At 36.5% G+C, this 17,309-nt stretch overlaps 2 protein-coding genes across 5 annotated transcripts in view; one reads left to right on the forward strand and one right to left on the reverse strand.

The window, feature by feature from the left end:
* The window catches only part of LOC107598453 (C-X-C chemokine receptor type 3-like), a 12,260-nt gene extending 8,060 nt beyond the window's left edge, over nt 1–4,200 (forward strand). The window contains exons 1-3 of one of the 2 annotated variants that reach the window (XM_016289791.1): nt 404–789; nt 1,338–1,679; nt 2,865–4,200. In XM_016289791.1, coding sequence (XP_016145277.1) covers nt 778–789; nt 1,338–1,679; nt 2,865–3,629 — 1,119 coding nt within the window. In that variant the 5' untranslated portion in view covers nt 404–777 and the 3' untranslated portion in view covers nt 3,630–4,200. Of the gene's footprint in view, nt 1–403; nt 790–1,337; nt 1,680–2,864 lie in introns of those variants that run through there. The other variant, XM_016289792.1, reaches the window with a different exon arrangement.
* A 5,241-nt stretch (nt 4,201–9,441) lies between these two features.
* On the reverse strand, nt 9,442–16,472 carry cxcr3.1 (chemokine (C-X-C motif) receptor 3, tandem duplicate 1). 3 transcript variants are annotated; one of them, XM_016289794.1, is made up of 3 exons: nt 16,434–16,472; nt 12,013–12,405; nt 9,442–10,723 (listed from the first exon to the last, which is right to left on the reverse strand). In XM_016289794.1, exons 2-3 carry the CDS (start codon nt 12,400–12,402, stop codon nt 10,001–10,003), a joined length of 1,113 nt encoding a protein of 370 aa, XP_016145280.1. In that variant the 5' UTR covers nt 12,403–12,405; nt 16,434–16,472; the 3' UTR covers nt 9,442–10,000. The 3 variants fall into 3 exon arrangements, with proteins under 3 accessions (XP_016145280.1, XP_016145279.1, XP_016145281.1); XM_016289793.1 differs by lacking the exon at nt 16,434–16,472 and adding an exon at nt 13,828–13,861; XM_016289795.1 differs by lacking the exon at nt 16,434–16,472 and adding an exon at nt 12,573–12,764.
* Between the last annotated feature and the right edge of the window lie 837 nt (nt 16,473–17,309).

Here is a 17,309-nt window from a genome sequence, read left to right on the forward strand (position 1 = left end):
TCTATAAAATGCATTGCTGTTCTGTTGTAAGTAATCTTAAAGATTCCTAAATGCATCTACTTTCGGAAGGCCAAATAAAGTGCTTTTGCCTAGAAACACAGCGTCTCCCTGACATGGCTGCTTCAACACTAACTGCGGTTACTGAAACCATGCCTTCTTTCTTTGCATGCACATTTGGGCACATTATGCAAATATTCCCACATAGTGAGGTAGATATGTGGGGGCGTGTTAGAACGAGCCGTTTTAGGGGGGCGTGGCAGAGTCTTAACTTTGATAAAGAATATCTCTTTGGTTTTGAGACTTTAGTCTTTGCAACTTCAGGGATCTTATCTATGCACAATCAGCTTGTAACACTCCAAAGAGAAAGGAAAACTTGAAATCGCATCATATGACCCCTTTAAAGGGACTTTGGTATTAATGCAGCTGCATTTTAGACTATCAAACACTAGAGGGCGCACTACATCTGCTGAAACCACATGTGAATGTGTACATTATCAAGTTAGTGTAAGATATTTTTAGATATAACCAGCTGGGGCAAGAGTGCACGGGATAGTAGGTAGGAAGGAACTAGAGCTACCTGGATGATGTAATGGGTTAAGACGGGGGAAAAATCAACAAAGGCAGGATCATCGTTATCTACTCCTTCTCTTTCACTCTGCGCGTGCACGGTAACCAAATGGATTGGTAATGAGCAAACATACTCTCAATAAACGGGTACGTAAACGAAAAAAACTGCGGACTGCTTAAAAAGGAAGACAAACAAAGACAAGCAAGAACATGGCAACACCTGTAAGTGTTCTCGTAACCTTATAGATGCGTAAACAGTTTCATGATTCTGTCATTATCGGTTTCATCTAAATGTTCTGCCGTGTCGAGTTTAAACGTTTGTTATACAGATATCTTGAACTAAATCTATGACCATAGTAACTCACTAACCAAACAAATCAAGTTTTTGATATCCATAGCTTTCGGAATGAACAGTTCGAGAGCAACTAAATGGGTTTGCAAACTTAAATCAAACCCACATATGTGTGCGTTAGCAGTTCGACTAAGCAGTTGTTCAGTGTCAAAGCAGGAGATTTTAGCTTGTTTTTGAATGTGCGCGCGGGTATTGACCCCCTCAGTTTGCTCTACAGCAGTCAGCTCTTCCACCCACAGTTTTACTTTCCTTTTAGCTATTGTTGCAACATCATGTGAAACCCAGCATGTGACTGTTTGCACATAAAAAACACTTGCCGCAGCTGACAACTCAATTCACGAGTAGCTGCAGTCAGATATTATTCTAGTGTCTCGTTGACCCTTGGTTAAGTCTGTTTTTATTTGAATCAAACATGCAGGTGGACCTACACGGACTGTTTGAGAATAACATCACCTTCGACTATGATGATTATGAGTACAAGGAGGTGGTCTGTCCGTCCAGCACAGTCTCTGGCGCTTTGGCGGTCTTCATGCCCCTGTTTTACTCTGTGGGGTTCTTGTGGGGGCTGCTGGGAAACGGACTGGTGCTGGCAATACTGTTGCTTAAGAGGCTGAACCTGAGTGTGATGGACATCTTCATCCTTCTTCTGAGCATAGCAGACAGTCTGCTGCTCTTCACACTGCCTCTCTGGGCTGTAGATGCGGTTAAGGGATGGATCATGGGAGCAGAGCTCTGCAAACTGTCTGGAGTTCTGTTCGAGGTGAGTTACTGTTGGCTTGTTTATGTATCGGTTTGATAAGTTCGTAGATGTCTTTGGGTTAAATAGCGTTTTCATTGTACACACATCAGGCGTGTTTAAAAGTTAATGACACTGAAATCAAATTGGCGTTGAATTACAGGTTTTGGGTCTTCCGATGGCATCCAGTAAAGAGACTTTTTTTAAATTTAGTTTGTTTGTTTTCAACAGTTAAAAAACCAAGCTTTTAGAGTAACATTGTGTAACATGGTAATATTTTGGACATCTCCACCTAGACAAGTGACTTGAGGCTTTTTTGTCCAGATCCATGTGTTTAATCCTAAATACTTTAAGTATATATATATATACAAATGACTTGAATATACATCTTTTATGATGACTTTGTTTGAATTGAAATTCATTTTGATATTTGGGGGGCACAAGTAAAAAAATATCATAGTGAAGAAAAAAGGCTTAACATTTCAAAGAATTACACAACTACAAAACTATTTATTATTATTTATACTTGATTATTATTATTACTACTACTATTTATTACTATTTATTAAATATTGTCTGATGAATCAAAGTCACTTGGTGCAACCAACATGCAGAATAAAAACATAAAACAAGAAATTATATCATAGAGAGGACCACTGCGGACCCACATGGCTGTGTATCAAGGTCAATAAGACTAAAATATCAGATAATTCAACCTTTTAATGACAAGGCAAGGTTAGTTCAGGTTTTAAAATGTCATGTGGTGTGATTCCCCAAAATTGCATACATTAATGATGCTTATAAATGAATAATTTATAATATTTCTAAGAAATCTTACAATGCTATATTTAATATTATGAGATAGATATATCTATCCATTGCCCCTATATGTGTGTGTGTGTGTGTGTGTGTGTGTGTGTGTGTGTGTGAAAAAATGTAAATAATTAAATATGTTATTACTTTATACTTGATGGATGCATCACATGACAAATTTGTTTTGTCAATAAATGTAAACTTTTTTTAAATTTATTTATTTTTTTAATTTTTTCTCATAAAAAGATTTCAAAGCCATATGAAGCCAACATTATACATTTATAAGAACTGGCATGTTTTAAACTACATTTTTAAATGATTTTTGGACATTCCAATTGGTCATTAGCAGTCTATTATAGTAGTTTTGTTGTAATAACTGTTTCCTTTTCTCTTCAGATCAATTTCTACTGTGGTATCTTCACGTTGGCCTGCCTCAGTGTTGACTGCTATCTGTCCATCGTCCATGGAGTACAGCTGTTTTCTTGTAAAAAGCCTGTGGTGGTTCACTGTTGCTGCCTGATTATCTGTGTCCTCTGCCTGCTGCTTTCCATCCCTAATTGGATCTTTCTGAGCCCCATCAGTGGCACAAATGAGGGTAAACGGGAATGTATTCACTCTTATACGCCCGATTCCTGGCATCTTGCCTCTCGTTTTCCGCATCTTTTTGTTCTACCGGTACTTGCGCTGCTGTGCTGCGGTTCCTTTGTCCTGCTAAAGTTACGGCACAACTCAAAGTGCCAGCAGAAGAAGAAGGGCCAAAGGACAGCTATCATTGCAGTCCTTGTGCTGGTTTTCTTTATCTGCTGGACACCCTACAACATTACCTTCATCGTGAACACTGTTCAGACATCAGAGAGCATCTCTTCAGCAGTGGCAGAAGAGTGTGAAGGGAGGCAGTGGGCAGCTAGCAAAATAACGGCAGTTTTTGGGCTTCTCCATTGTGTTGTTAATCCTGTCATTTACCTCTGTCTCTCCAAAGAGTTCCGGCATCGTGTACTGACTATGACAAAGTTCAGTGCTTGTAAAACAGAGAGTAATGATGTTTCACTTTGGGACTCTAGTGTAGTAATTAGAAACGCATCTGTCCAAGAGGAACAAGGTTCACTTCAGCCTATGAATGACATTAATTCAACAATAAAACCCCAGGATCATGATACATGAAAAATATGGATCATAAAACATTGACTGCTGGACACGCTGTATCTCGTAATTCCTAAAATGTATGTTATGCGTTCTTCATTTAACATGTGAGCATTTAATAGATATCACTAAGTATGGAATAACCCAGTCAGCCCAGTCCTCCAAAGGTTTCTGTACATGTATTCTGGAATATTCTCTCATTATGGATGATAAAGGATGAAATTAAAAAGACGGGCATGAAGGAAGAACATGAAATGCTGGCCAACTCATTTGCACTTTAATTCTGTTTAATTTCATCAGTAAAATGATCATACTCGGAATTATTTAATTTTATTTGGTCAAATTATATGTTTATTTATTTTCGCTGTGCTGTGAATGTTTGGGAATAATATTCTGGAACAATGTTTTTAGTAATGGATTGATATTATCAGCCAGTATTTGGCCATTGGTCGGTTCTGTGCCCACTTGCTTGGTTAACAGATGTCTTCATTCCCACTCAATTACAAAATCATTTTCAATGGATAATTACCTTTTTTCTTTTTTTTTTGGTCAAATTTAAATAACTATTGTGTGAAATATTCATTTCAGTATTCAAAACTTTTATATTTATAATTATAGTGTATTTATATGTAATTGTGACATTTAAATTTTACAAAAATTTTAATATATGTAATTATGTGACAATTATTGTACTTTTAATTACAACACACGAAATGTCACATTTTACAACCATTTAAACATACTAACTTATGAGGCTTTGCATGATTTGGCACGTCAATATTTGTCAGAGCTTTTAACTCCTACACTCCAATGCATGACCTGAAACTGAAATCTGAAATCTGAAACTGGTCTGTTAACCGTTCTGTCAACCCGTTTAAGATCGATGGGAGATGGGGCTTTTTCTTCACTTGCTCCAAAACTATGCAAATCTTTACCTATTGAGATAAGGCAAGCAAAATCCCTTGGCATTTTTAAATCTCGCATTAAAACTCATTTCTTTTAGGGTAGCTCTTACTTGAATTTTTGTATTAAGTCCATATTATTCTATTTTTAAGTGTTTTGAGTGCATTTCTTCTCTTCTTCATAATTTTTATATGGTGTATTTTGTTATTTTATTCGTTTATCTAAAGCGCTTTGAGATGTAACATTTAAAGGTGCTATAGAAAATAAAGATTATTATTATTATTTATACATTTATGTTTGTACCTTACATTTATTTCTGTCTATTAAATCTGTTGCAGGTGGGAGAAACAGTTTTAAATGTGTTAAAGTGTGCTAAAATTTAATCAGTACCATCAGCGGATCTGCTGATGAATAAGATAAAAATAAGATAGTTTCTGCTCCCATGACAGGAAGTCATGTCAGTTGCTTAGTAGTTTCTTACATGTTTTTTTTTTTTTAGAAGTCGGTGGTCTCTGGAAGGGTGTGTTCTGTTACTTCATAACTTTTAAGAAGTGTGTAAAGGAACACAGTGCTATTTTAATGTTCCATCCAAATTCTTCTCTTAACTTTGAAGTAGTTTCCTTAGTAGATCTTATGTTCTACTAATTTTGTGAAGCTCAGAATATTCTCATATATATATTGAAAATTACTTTATTAATTACTCATCAAATAATAAGAGAATAAGGATTTGACATTTGTGTAGTTTTCTGTGAGATAGGGGTCATAAAGGATTCTTTTCCCATGTTGCATAACCAAGTGATCTCCTGAACCCTTTTGGAGGAAGTACTTTCTTTGCCGGGTGAACTGGTAATTGGGAAAGACCATTGTTGGGATTTTTGGTCATAAATTCTTTGGTGTTCTTATGAGTGGAATATCCCCATTGACAGAGATGACAATGTGTGTTGAACAGAGAGAGAAAACGGGCATTGTATGCTTTCGTCTTTATACTGTACTGCAATGTAGTGTCCTTTCGAAATACTTTCAGGATGTCATCATCCTGATCAACAGAAGGGCCTGTGTGTAGTATATACAAAGTGTGAGGAACTGACCGTTAAGCAGTTTTTTACATATCTGTAAACTGCCAAAGCACATTTTAATAAACATGTCCCACTCCAATGACTTTTGTGAATAGACAGTCCATTTTGAATAGATTGGTTTCTTAGAAAGTTATTTGTCTTGTAATGTGTTCTGATGCCATGCACACAAAAATAACCACATGTGTCTGACACGCTTCAGTTCCTCTTCTGAAACAGAACATGTGAGCATTACTGTGAAAATGACCGCATGATTGCATTGTCATGCTACAATATCGTCATCAATATTCCATCTGATATTTCCCATGAGTCATCATTACATGAAAGAAAATAAAGAAAATGAGAGTATGTAGTTGGATTGTCAGAATTTCAGCTATATTCACATCACTTTCAGAATGAGGAAATTGCATTTTTGCTAAGTGTTCATTTCCATTGCTGTGGTGTGATTGTGTTACTGCGTATGAGAGCATTTTTTGTGAAGTTTCTCGGTCAAGTAGATATTTGTTTTCAATATTTTCAATATTCAATATTTTGTTTTTTGTTGAGTCAGTGCCCTTTACCCATGATTTGCATCTAGTGTTTTGAATTGTGTTTTTGTTGTTCTTCTTCTTTCTTTGGCTGGACCAGTATCAAAAAAGTAGTGTGTGTGTTCTGTAGTACCCCTGGTAGATGATGGTGGAGAGCAATAGAATAGCTTGTTTAATTCTTACAGTATGTGTCTACACAAACTTGTTTTGACATGTCTTTCTTAGACTTGTTTGCCCACTTGAGATCTTGGTCGCATAGGTTCAGGAGGAGCCTATTATTCAGTCATTTCTTTGTCCCAGCAACAATTCTTCCGGCTTGAATATTAACACTTATGGCTATATGTTCATATTACACTTGTCAGCCATCTAGGCTTCAGTGAAAATTTAAAGGAATTAAAACTAGAGCAAACAAACACAATTAAATATACATATTGTGAAGGCTCTATACTTTGTGTAATTAAATCTGTGAAAAATGGGCAGTTACCTTGTGGCGTTTTTTTTTTCTCTGAGATGCAAATTTTTTAGGTGTGTCCTTTTCTAAATCATGTCCAGTCAGTTGAATTCTCCACAGGTGGACTCCAATCAAAGTGTAGAGACACTACATTTCAAATGTTATTTCAAAGAATCCGAATCCTTTTTAATCCTGTTTTATCTTTTTAATAAATGTGCAAAATTATCACACATCTGCCGTTATCACAAAATTATTTTGCGTTGTCATCAGGTATAAAGTGTGGATTTATATGAAAAAATATTTTAAAGCATTTTAAACAACATGCAAAATGTGAATGCACTGTAAAATAGTTGCTGTAACAGTGACATCTTGTGGTTAATTGGGGTTTATTTTTTCACGTGTAGTGACGACATTCTAATTTATTGAGATGCACCTGTATGTGCATCACATTTTTAGGATGCTTCTTTTCCCTTTCAAGGAAAGTCTGTTCACTCAGCGGCCATATTTGCAACACCTCCGGGCAGCTCATCCAAGACCAAGTCCTAGATGATGTATAAATCTCAATTTCGAGAAATTGACCCTTATGACTGGTTTTGTGGTCCAGGGTCACAAATGTTCTTTTTTTATTTTAACAGTATTTTAGTTATTCACAGTTTATAGTATGGACTTGCTGATAACCAATTAACATGCATTTACTGTAGCATTTTTACAGTTTTCTACTGTTAAAATTACGATAACTTTTTACAGTGTTGAGAAACTACAGATAGGATATTCTGAATTTGGATTTTAACTCATTCTGACACGCAGACATCAATAATGTATGAACCACAGCAATGGTGAGATGATTCATGCTGTAATGCATGCTGGGAGCCATTGATGAGTTTTGTATGGTGCACCCAGCAGGCATTGCAACATGAACCATGTCACCTTTGTCATTTGGACAGCTGTACTGTATGTGTGCACTGTTTAACTAGCGAAGTGATGGCGCCAGAATGCATTGTGAGACAACGAAAAGCCAGTGGAGGGAGTGTGATGCTCTGGGCAGTGTTCTGCTGGGAAACCTTGGCCATTCATGTGAACATAAATTTGACATGTGCTACCTACCTAAAAATTGCTGCAGACCAGGTGCACCCCTTCATGACAATAGTGTTCCCTGGTGGAAGTGGCCTCTTTCAGCAGGATAATGCACCCTGCTATAGAGTGCACATTGTACAGAAATAGTATAAAGAACATGATGAATTCAAGAATTCAGGAAGTTGCCCTGGCCTCCATATTTACCAGTTCTCAATCCTATTGAGCATCTGTGGCATGTGCTGGACCAAGCAGTTTGATCCAAGACAGTTCTACCTCGTAGCCTACACTCAGGGTCCTTGCTAGCAGGTGAAATTTGGTTATGATTCTAGGGGCCCTCAGCTATTGGAGGGCCCATGGTGATTTTAACCGGGGCCCCTTTATACCCCAGCTACGGCCCTGCCTACATACAGGACTTGATCTACTGTGAACATTTTGGTGCCAGATACCACAGGACACCTGCAAGGGTCTTGTAGAGTCCATGCTTTGGCCTTGATATGGTGGCCACAAGTTAAGAATTAATTCATACAATTTATTGATTTATGGCGTTTTCTTAGTTTTTTTCTCGTTTTAGTTAAATACTGGCCACATTTTATTAATTCATTACCTCATTTTAAGCAGGCAAACAAATTTGTTACCTTATTTTAATTTAGTTAAATCGTGATCATGATTGTCATATATAAACATCTATATTCATATATAGTTTCATATATAACTTTTCTTCATACATAATTTCTCTTGTATTTTATTATATCCCAGTTTACAGCATTAAAGAAGAATTCTTACATTGTAGCTACAGGTTTCATGCTAGCACAAAAAAAAGAGGTTCAAGTTATTCCTCAAAATATAGGAGCATATAAGAAGACCATAAGCACCAAAATACACATTTGCCCAGTTCTGCTTCACATGACATAGGATGTTTTGAAAATGTATTTACAGCAAATCAAGATAAAAACATAACATCATAGAAACAACAACAACAATAAACAAGACAATTAACAAACAAAATCAGGAACACATTATATAATACACACAATAACAATATATAATAGTAAAAAAAAAATTTTTTTTTTGCTTTGTCAAATGTCTGATTTATTGGAAAAATCTGCCATCATGACAAAAATATAAACTTTTTATCTCTCTCTAAAATGTGTGAGCTGTAAGGAGTCAGTATGCTTGAGAAATGCAAAACAGTTGAGAACCTACAGTAGCTGCCACATGTGCAAAGAGAAATATCCTACCTGGTCTCATGGAAAAAAGTATCTGAAAGTAAGATTAAACAAGACTGCTCTATGTTCATCTTTATCATGCATTCTGCATACTAAAAAGCACTGTCATGAGACTTAAAGGAACACTCCACTATTTTTGAAAATAGGCTCATTTTCCAACTCCCCTAAGAGTTAAACAGTTGAGTTTTACCGTTTTCGAATTCATTCAGCCGATCTCCGGGTCTGGCGTAGCACTTTTAGCTGTAGCTTAGCATAGATCATTGAATCTGATTAGACCGTTAGCATCTAGCTCAAACAAAACTAAAAAAATAATTTTAAAAAAGTTGCGATTTTCTAGGCCAATATGGCTAGGAACTATACTCTCATTCCGGCGTAATAATTACGCCGGAATGAGAGTATACCATTTGCTGCCGTACCATGGGTGCAGCAGGCACAATGATATTACGCAGCGATTATTATGCCAGAATGAGAGTATAGTTCCTAGCCATATCGGCCTAGGAAATCGCAACTTTTCATTTTCCGTCGGTCTTAGTACACGATGTAACTACAGAAGAGTCAAGTTTTAAATAGGAAAAATATAGAAACACTTTGGTCATTTTTGAGTGAGATGGTAACGGAGATGGAGACCTGTTCACCCCAAGAACGATAACTATAAAGATAACTATGAAGCTAAATATTAGTGTCCACACCAACGAAAGATATAGTTTGTTTATCATAAACTAGGGCTGTGCAAAATATCGAATGCGATTTTCATGCGCATCTCGTCAGTATTTTTTTTGCCCAGCCCTATCATAAACGTACACCACAGTTTTGTCATCTGCAGGTTTAAATGCTCGAGCTCTTTAAAGTTGCATGAATTCTGATTGGCTGTCAATGTTTTTTCTCATTCCAACGAAATTGTTCCTCTATATAATGGTATTGTTATAGTTGTGATGTGGACTTCCATATTCTCATACAATTATAATGATTATTAAGACTAGTTATTGTTATAGTTATCGTCCTTGGTGTGAATGGCAACGCTTGTGTACATAAAGCCAAACTCCTCTGACTGATACAGATGTTAAAGTTTGCATGCTAAAAAGACGACATGCTGACTGATTGTACATATACCTGTATGAGTTTGATGGCATATGATATTTCAAAAAGCAGACGTGTGTGAGGTGTCCACTGACTCTGACCATAAAGAGCTCCTCCGTGACAGAACCGCTGGTCCCATCAGCGTGAAGCCCAGCGGTTTCAGCATGTCCAGCAGGTGTTGGCGAAATTTCACCCCCACGAAAGCGTAAAGCACTGGATTGACACAGCAGTGTAAGTAGCCCAATGTGGATGTAGCTGTGAGAGCTACATCTAATGCTGTGGCACTTTCACAGGATGTTTGATTACTGAGATTGATGGTCTTATTGCTTTGTATGGTGTCAACGATGAGAGTGATGTTGTATGGCGTCCAGCTGATAAAGAAGGCCAGTACCAGGGTTACAATGACACGGATGGCCCTCTTTTTCTGCATGCACTGAGAGCCATGCTGCAGCCTCTTCAGGATGTGATAATAACAGAACAGCATTATTAGTGCTGGAAGAATGAAACCCAAAATATGGTAGAGCAGGCGAGTGGGCAGATGCCAAGAATCAGACGGGTAAAACAAAACACATTCTGTTTTATCCTGCCGTCTGTTGTCCTCAGTGGCCACAAGGAATATCCAGTCAGGAATTGTGAGCAGAAGGCAGAAGAGCCAGACCATCAGGCAGCAACAGTGAGTCACCATTGGCTTTTTACGAGAATACATCTGCACTGCATGGACGATGGACAGGTAGCGGTCAAGACTGATGCAGGAAAGCATGAAAATACCACAGTAGAAATTGATCTGATGGAGAAAGAAGTGACAATGAAATATTGTAATTTTGATTCTTAAAGCAATATTCCTGGTGCAAGCTGATGTCAGTCAAAAGCATTTGTGGTATAATGCTGTTTAAAGGATTAGTTCCAGAATAAGAATTTCCTGATAATTTACTCACCACCATGTCTTCTAAGATGTTCATGTCTTTCTGTCTTCAGTCGCAAAGAAATTAAGGTTTTCGAGGAAAACATTCCAGGATATATATTGGACTTCAATGGTGGCCAACGGGTTGAAGGTCCAAATTGCAGTTTCAGTGCAGTTTCAAAGGGCTCTATAAGATCCCAGTCGAGGAATAAGGGTCTTATCAAGCGAAACGATTGGCCATTTTCTAAAAAGAATGAAAAATGTGTATACTTTTTAACCACAAATTGCACTAGCTTCACGATGCATGTCTGCAAATTCACACATTACGTAATCCCATTGTAAAGGTGCGCGGTTAGCTCTTCGTCTGTGTACTCTGGAACTTCAAAATCGTCCAACATCGTTGTTTTACCTTTTTTTGTAAAGCGTGAAGCCGAGCTAGTGCAAGACAAGTATTTGTGGTAAAAAAAAATATATATATATATATTTTTTTTTTTTTTTTAAAGAAAATGACAGATTGTTTCTCTAGATAAGACCCATATTCCTCGGCTGGGATCGTATAGAGCCCTTTGGAGCTGCATAGAAATTTGGACCTTCAACCCGTTGGGTTCCATTGAAGTCCATATGGAGAAAAATCCTGGAATGTTTTCCTCCAAAACCTTAATTTCTTTGCGACTGAAGAAAGAAAGACATGAACATCTTAGAAGACATGGGGGTGAGTAAATTATCAGGATATTTTTATTCTGGAACTGATCCTTTAACACAAAAAATATTTTCCACCTCTTAAAAAAAAATCTGGATTACACTGAGGAACAATGGAAGTGAATGGAGCCGACCTGTAAAATCTGTTAAAATACTCACTGTTTAAATAGTATGGCCACAAGATCTAAACAATATGTATTTTAGTGTGAAAACATCACCTGTTAACCTTTTCTGTGTTATGTCTAATTTTACAACTTTTTACAACTTCGTTACCATGAAAATAGAATTATTTGAACAGCTATAGGTAGAGGAAAATCTCTTTACCAACTGAATGTCTATTCTATAGAATATTATTATTACTGAAGATATGCATAAACAATAAAATGGAAAAGCAGATGACCAAATAATTTCATGAATTCAACACAAGGCCATGAAAACCAATAATTTTTGACCCCATAGACATATTTGCCCACCTTGAACAGAGCTCCAGTCAGCTTGCAGAGTGCTGTGCCGAAGATCCACCCCTTAACTGTCTCTACAGCCCAGAAGGGCAACGTTAGCAGCAGCAGAATGTCTGCTAAACTCAGATGGAGGATGAAGGTGTCGGTAACATTCAAGCTCGTTCTCTTCTTCCACAGTACCACCAGAACCAGCCCATTTCCAACCAGCCCCACTACCAGCGCCAGAGAGTAAAGGACCGGAATAAAAATGGAATCAAAGTGCATGCTAGACTCCTGACCACACACAGTTCCTTCACCATTCGGGATGTAGTTGTAATTGTAGCTGTAATTGTATAAGTCATCCAAGTCACTAGGATCAAAAAGCTCCCCCATGCTAAGTGTTACCTTTTTGTCACCATTCATTTTCTGAAGAAAAAAACAAAACAAAACATATAGAATTAGTATCTATTCCTATCATCCATTCTACTGTCAGCATTTTTTCTTTATATGAACCATTATGTCTTGTGAATGCACAGTTTAAAGTTTGAGGGTAACGTTACAATTAAGTCTTTTACTCTAATTAATAATCTTACAAATATGTACAAGATGTAAATTTATGCCCGAAGTTCTTTTGCTGAAGTAACGTGTTTTGACCAGAAGGGGGCAATGATGAGACATGATTGAAAGCATTTCAATCACCAAAATATTAAAATCCTGTCATCATTTATTCGCCCTCATGTTCGTTCCAAACCTTGCTTGCTTCTGCGGAATATAAAAAACATGAAAGAACGCATTCAGATTGATTGATTGATTGATTGATTGTCCATAAAAATTAAAGTCAATAGAATCCAGTGTTTTGGATCCCTTTTACTTTAATTGTACAGATAAAACATTAATCAAAAAATCTTTTTTGTTCCACCGAAGGAATTTTTTTTTTTTTGCAGGTCTGAAATAGCATGTATATGATGACTAAATGTTGTATAATGCTGCATATATTAGGATACATATACCCTGGTTAGTAGTATGTTCATTTCTATTCTGGAGCAAAATCCAGGATTTAATAAATTGTTCAGATTATGAATAAGCAGGATTTAGTAATAACGCAAAAAGTTATTCTCATATTTCACTGAATCGCTCAATTGAACAGATAAGAGAAAATGTAAAACCACAGTGGCCACAAAGTACATTCATCACTGATGCTTATCAGTCATAGTGCAATTCAGTTTCTCAACACTGATGAGACCAAATTAAATCTCCTGTGACCTTCACTTTTGCTGCTGAGGTAACGGTCTATCACCATCCTGAGTGGCCATTCCTGTTAAAAGTACCATTTCTTTGAAAATGAGCTTGTGGTTAGTTTTGGATAGTGTAGTACCTCTATATTGTCATGAACCCTACGCTTTATGGGAAACCATGGGTTTTACAATAAAGCTCTGAATGTCAGTGATTGAAACCCGATATCTGTGGAGGTGCCACCCCCTGGTATTTCCCTTCATAGCATAAATAAAGTCTGTTTGTGCTGGAAATACATTTAACATTTAACTTAACTATAAAGTCATTAATTCGTAATTCATCAAAATTGGAACTGAAGCTAATTCAAAACTCTTTCATATTGCATATTAGTATATATGGGAAGCAAAGTGCACTAAACATTATAGGAATAAATAAATCCAATAATAAATCCAGTAAGATGGTCACTGACAATCTTCAAATGTAAAATTATTACAAACATAAAACATTCATTTGAGCAATGATACAATGTGAAGTGGGTGTATGGATATATGATGGATGGAGATCTATAATAAATAGTTGGAAAAAGGAAAAAAGTTTGAAAGGAATAAAACGTACCTCTCTAAGTGTGGGATCTCAGAGTAGTTGAGAGTTGCTGAAATGATTGGCACGTAGAGAGTTACTCTATAATAAAAGGTCACAGCATGCAGATGCATAGAAGACAGACAGACAGACAGAGGAGGAGGAGACTGACAGGGAGCACCAGGGTTTGAAATAGAAAATAAGATAAAGATCAGTTGTCAGTCATTCACAATTCTTTTTCAAATGTTCATTTTGCTTTCTCAATGAAAGGTTGTGCTCTGGGAAATGCAGATATACGATGCATGTTACAGGCTGACAAACAGTCATTGTTCATTAATTGTTCATCAATCTTATGGATCCTCTTGTCTACAAAACGCTAGACAAATATGGAGATACCAAGAAATTGTAACTTTAGTTAAGTTTTGTATGCTAACTGATAATATTCCAGTCAAGTGTATTTGCAATGTACAAGTGTTTTTTTTTTTAGCATTTCACTCAGAAAACCATAAAATCCAGTCATCTTTGTTATTTATAGCCTGTATCTGTTTTTGTATTACAAATATTTAAAATATGTGTTTATTTTCTGTAAATATGATTCAGAAATTCTCCATTGCTGATTTGTAAAAGTAATAGTTGCAAAGTAAAACTTCTTTTGCTCCGTTTGCTTGTTTCATCCTTATGTCACACATGCTCATACAGCGGGCTGTTTTTTTCACACCTTTACACCACGTCCTGTTCTTCAGTTTTCTCGTTATTCTCACTTGCACACCTCACTGCTCACGAATATTCGTGTGTACTTTTTGTTGACTGATTTTGGCTTTCTACCTTACGTGCAGAGATTTTGTTATTGTGTCAGGTTGAACCTGTCACTATTAAAGGCTAAGTGAAAGCTACAAATGAAAACGTCTGAAGGAGAATAGAGAAGAGAAATCTGTTCGAATTGTTTTAAGCAAAAGAAAAGGGAACTGGGAGACGATGAGCAGAGATTTAGAGAGTGGTTATAGCTAAAGATTGACCAGTAGATCAGATGCTCAATTTAGATACAATCTTGGCAAATACGACATTCTTAAACGGGCACTAGCCTAGTATGTCAAATTCTGTTGAAGTTGCACCTGAGGTTAGAAAGTACCACCTCCCTATTTTTGTTTTACTTGCAAACCTCATGACCCTAAAATACCAGCCCACACCAAACCAAAAACTTCTCATTGGACTTAGCAGGGCAACATACTCTTTTAAGGAATTGTCAGTTTTGTAACCAATTTTAAACATCACTCTCCATAGTCAAGCTGTTTCATATGGGTTCCATATACCAAGACAAAACTAAAGAAGAAAAAATAATTCTGTCATCCTTTAATCATCACTAAATCATTTAATTTTTATGTCCGTTTACTATAGGACACAAAAGGAGTTTAATATCTCTGTATTAAGAAAGCACTATAATTTAACCATTGCGGACCAGGCCAGTCTTCACAGGAGCTTGGCTCACTCTGGCCCCACATCAAATAACATCTAGTTACAACATTCAATTCAGTTCCAGGTTTTGAGGGAAATCATGCTTTTTGGCTGCTTGGTATCAGAAACACCTTTTTATTTAAAAACTAATATGCAGTATTAGAACGGGGCTCCAGTCTTCAAAAATGATGAAATAATATAATTTTTAAATAAATGAATTTTTTAAATCATTATGCTAAAATGGTTTGAAAAAAAAAACATAAAATCAATCACTACTGATTTGAAACAGGTGCATTTGTTACATAAACATTTTATTTATGCAATTTGTGTATGCCGTCAATTCAAAGTTTTCAGTCACGTGACTGGCATGGAGACATATCGGCTAAAACATGCGTTGAACTGAAGCACAAGCCTGTCTTGATGCATTAAGCCATATTATGAATTTTGTTTATAATGATTTGCTAAGGGTAACTCTTACTGTGCAATTTACCGTGCTGTGTACATATTCTGGGTGTGTATGCTTGCCTGTATAGTACGCATCATCAATAAAGTGTATACTGAATTTGGTCTAGTCATATCATGTATATGTCTTAATACATTAGTACGTACTACTAACTGGTAAAAAAATAACAGGCAGGCAGTGGAGGAAAACTTCCTGTAAGGATGTGTAGTCACATGAAAACTATGAATACAGGAAACATATGCAACGTGCCTTCAGATGACTAACACTGCCTTTCTCAGAGCTAAAAATGATTTACATGTGCTATATTTTATTCCTCATGATAACTTCAGAGAATTATATCAAAACAAACATTATTTGATGACATCAGCTCCTGCTTTATTCAGAAACAGAAGTAACTTAATCTTATTTGTGTGTTTTACTTTTCATTTATCAGGCTATGGTCTAAAGCAAAAGTACAGCACTACCAATATAGTCTATTTGAACAAAGCTTTATTTTACTGTTTAACTTTTATCAGACTAGATTTTAAAAGTAAAAAAGATAGTTTGGTAATATTATTTAAGAGAATTGATCTGACTTTATACATTATTCAGTTTCCCATTTTTTGTCTACAAAATAAATTAAACATTTTAACTTGCAATATTACAAAATTAAAAGAAACATCAAATCAAGACATTTGAGGAAACTGCAAAAATAAGAATAAATGATGTTTGACAGGACATCACTTACCACAGCATATCGCTGAGAGCTGCTGGAATTATTGACCCATTGAAGGTTACTCATAAATAAACCTAAAGGTCATAGCAGGCAGATGTGTAGAAGACAGCTAGAAGGAGGAGACAGCGGCAGGGTTTAAAAGAGGAAATATGATAACGATCAGTTGTCAGTCATTCATAATTCTATTTCAAATGTTCATTTATGCTCTGGGAAATGCTATGTCTAGCAAAAACGTGATAGATACTGAGAAATTGTAACTGTGGTCCCATATGTAAATTTTTTATATTTCTATCTGTATTTGCAATTTACACGTTTTTAGAACACCACTGGACTAGTCTGGACTAATCTCTCTTTATTTATTTATTTGTTTATGTTTTGTTCTGTGGAACACAAAATAAGATATTTTGAAGAATTAATTTGTTTAGAAAACTGAGTCGGGCCGAGTACCAAAACAAACTTGTAGCCAATCAGCAGTAAGGGGCGTGTCTACTCATGATGTGGAGGAGAGAGCGCTAAAGAGCGCGGACTGACATTAGCCGAGCCGAGTGACCACAGAAAGATAAAGATGGCAGATAAAAAAACAAAAGAGGAAAACGTCTGCGGAACAAAAGAAGGCTTACGATAAGGCAAGAAGTAGGACCCGTGTAAATATCGGATCAGCTTTCCAGCGCTGGAGAGAACTCAAGGAGCGGAAGGCCTGCGATCGGACGCTGAGGTTGCTTTGTTTCTTCTCGATAGGTGAGTAACACTGTGTCTACACCCAGACGCGACAGCTAAAGTCTGTCTACACTGGACGTGATAAAGCGACCGTTGAAAATCATTTGAAATTTGTGTCAATACGTCATAAATAGAACGCAGCAGCAGTTTTCATCCAGTGAAGACAGCATC

The sequence above is a fragment of the Sinocyclocheilus grahami genome, unplaced genomic scaffold (assembly GCF_001515645.1).
Source record: "Sinocyclocheilus grahami isolate Dianchi unplaced genomic scaffold, SAMN03320097.WGS_v1.1 scaffold251.1, whole genome shotgun sequence".
Lineage (NCBI taxonomy): Eukaryota > Metazoa > Chordata > Actinopteri > Cypriniformes > Cyprinidae > Sinocyclocheilus > Sinocyclocheilus grahami.

Coding starts and splice junctions, on each gene's coding strand:
- cxcr3.1 (XM_016289794.1), bottom strand. CDS start 12,402: ATGAATGGTGACAAAAAGGTAACACTTAGCATGGGGGAGCTTTTTGAT. Junction 10,724..12,012: donor TGACTGGAGCTCTGTTCAAG/GTGGGCAAATAT, acceptor TTTCTCCATCAG/ATCAATTTCTACTGTGGTAT.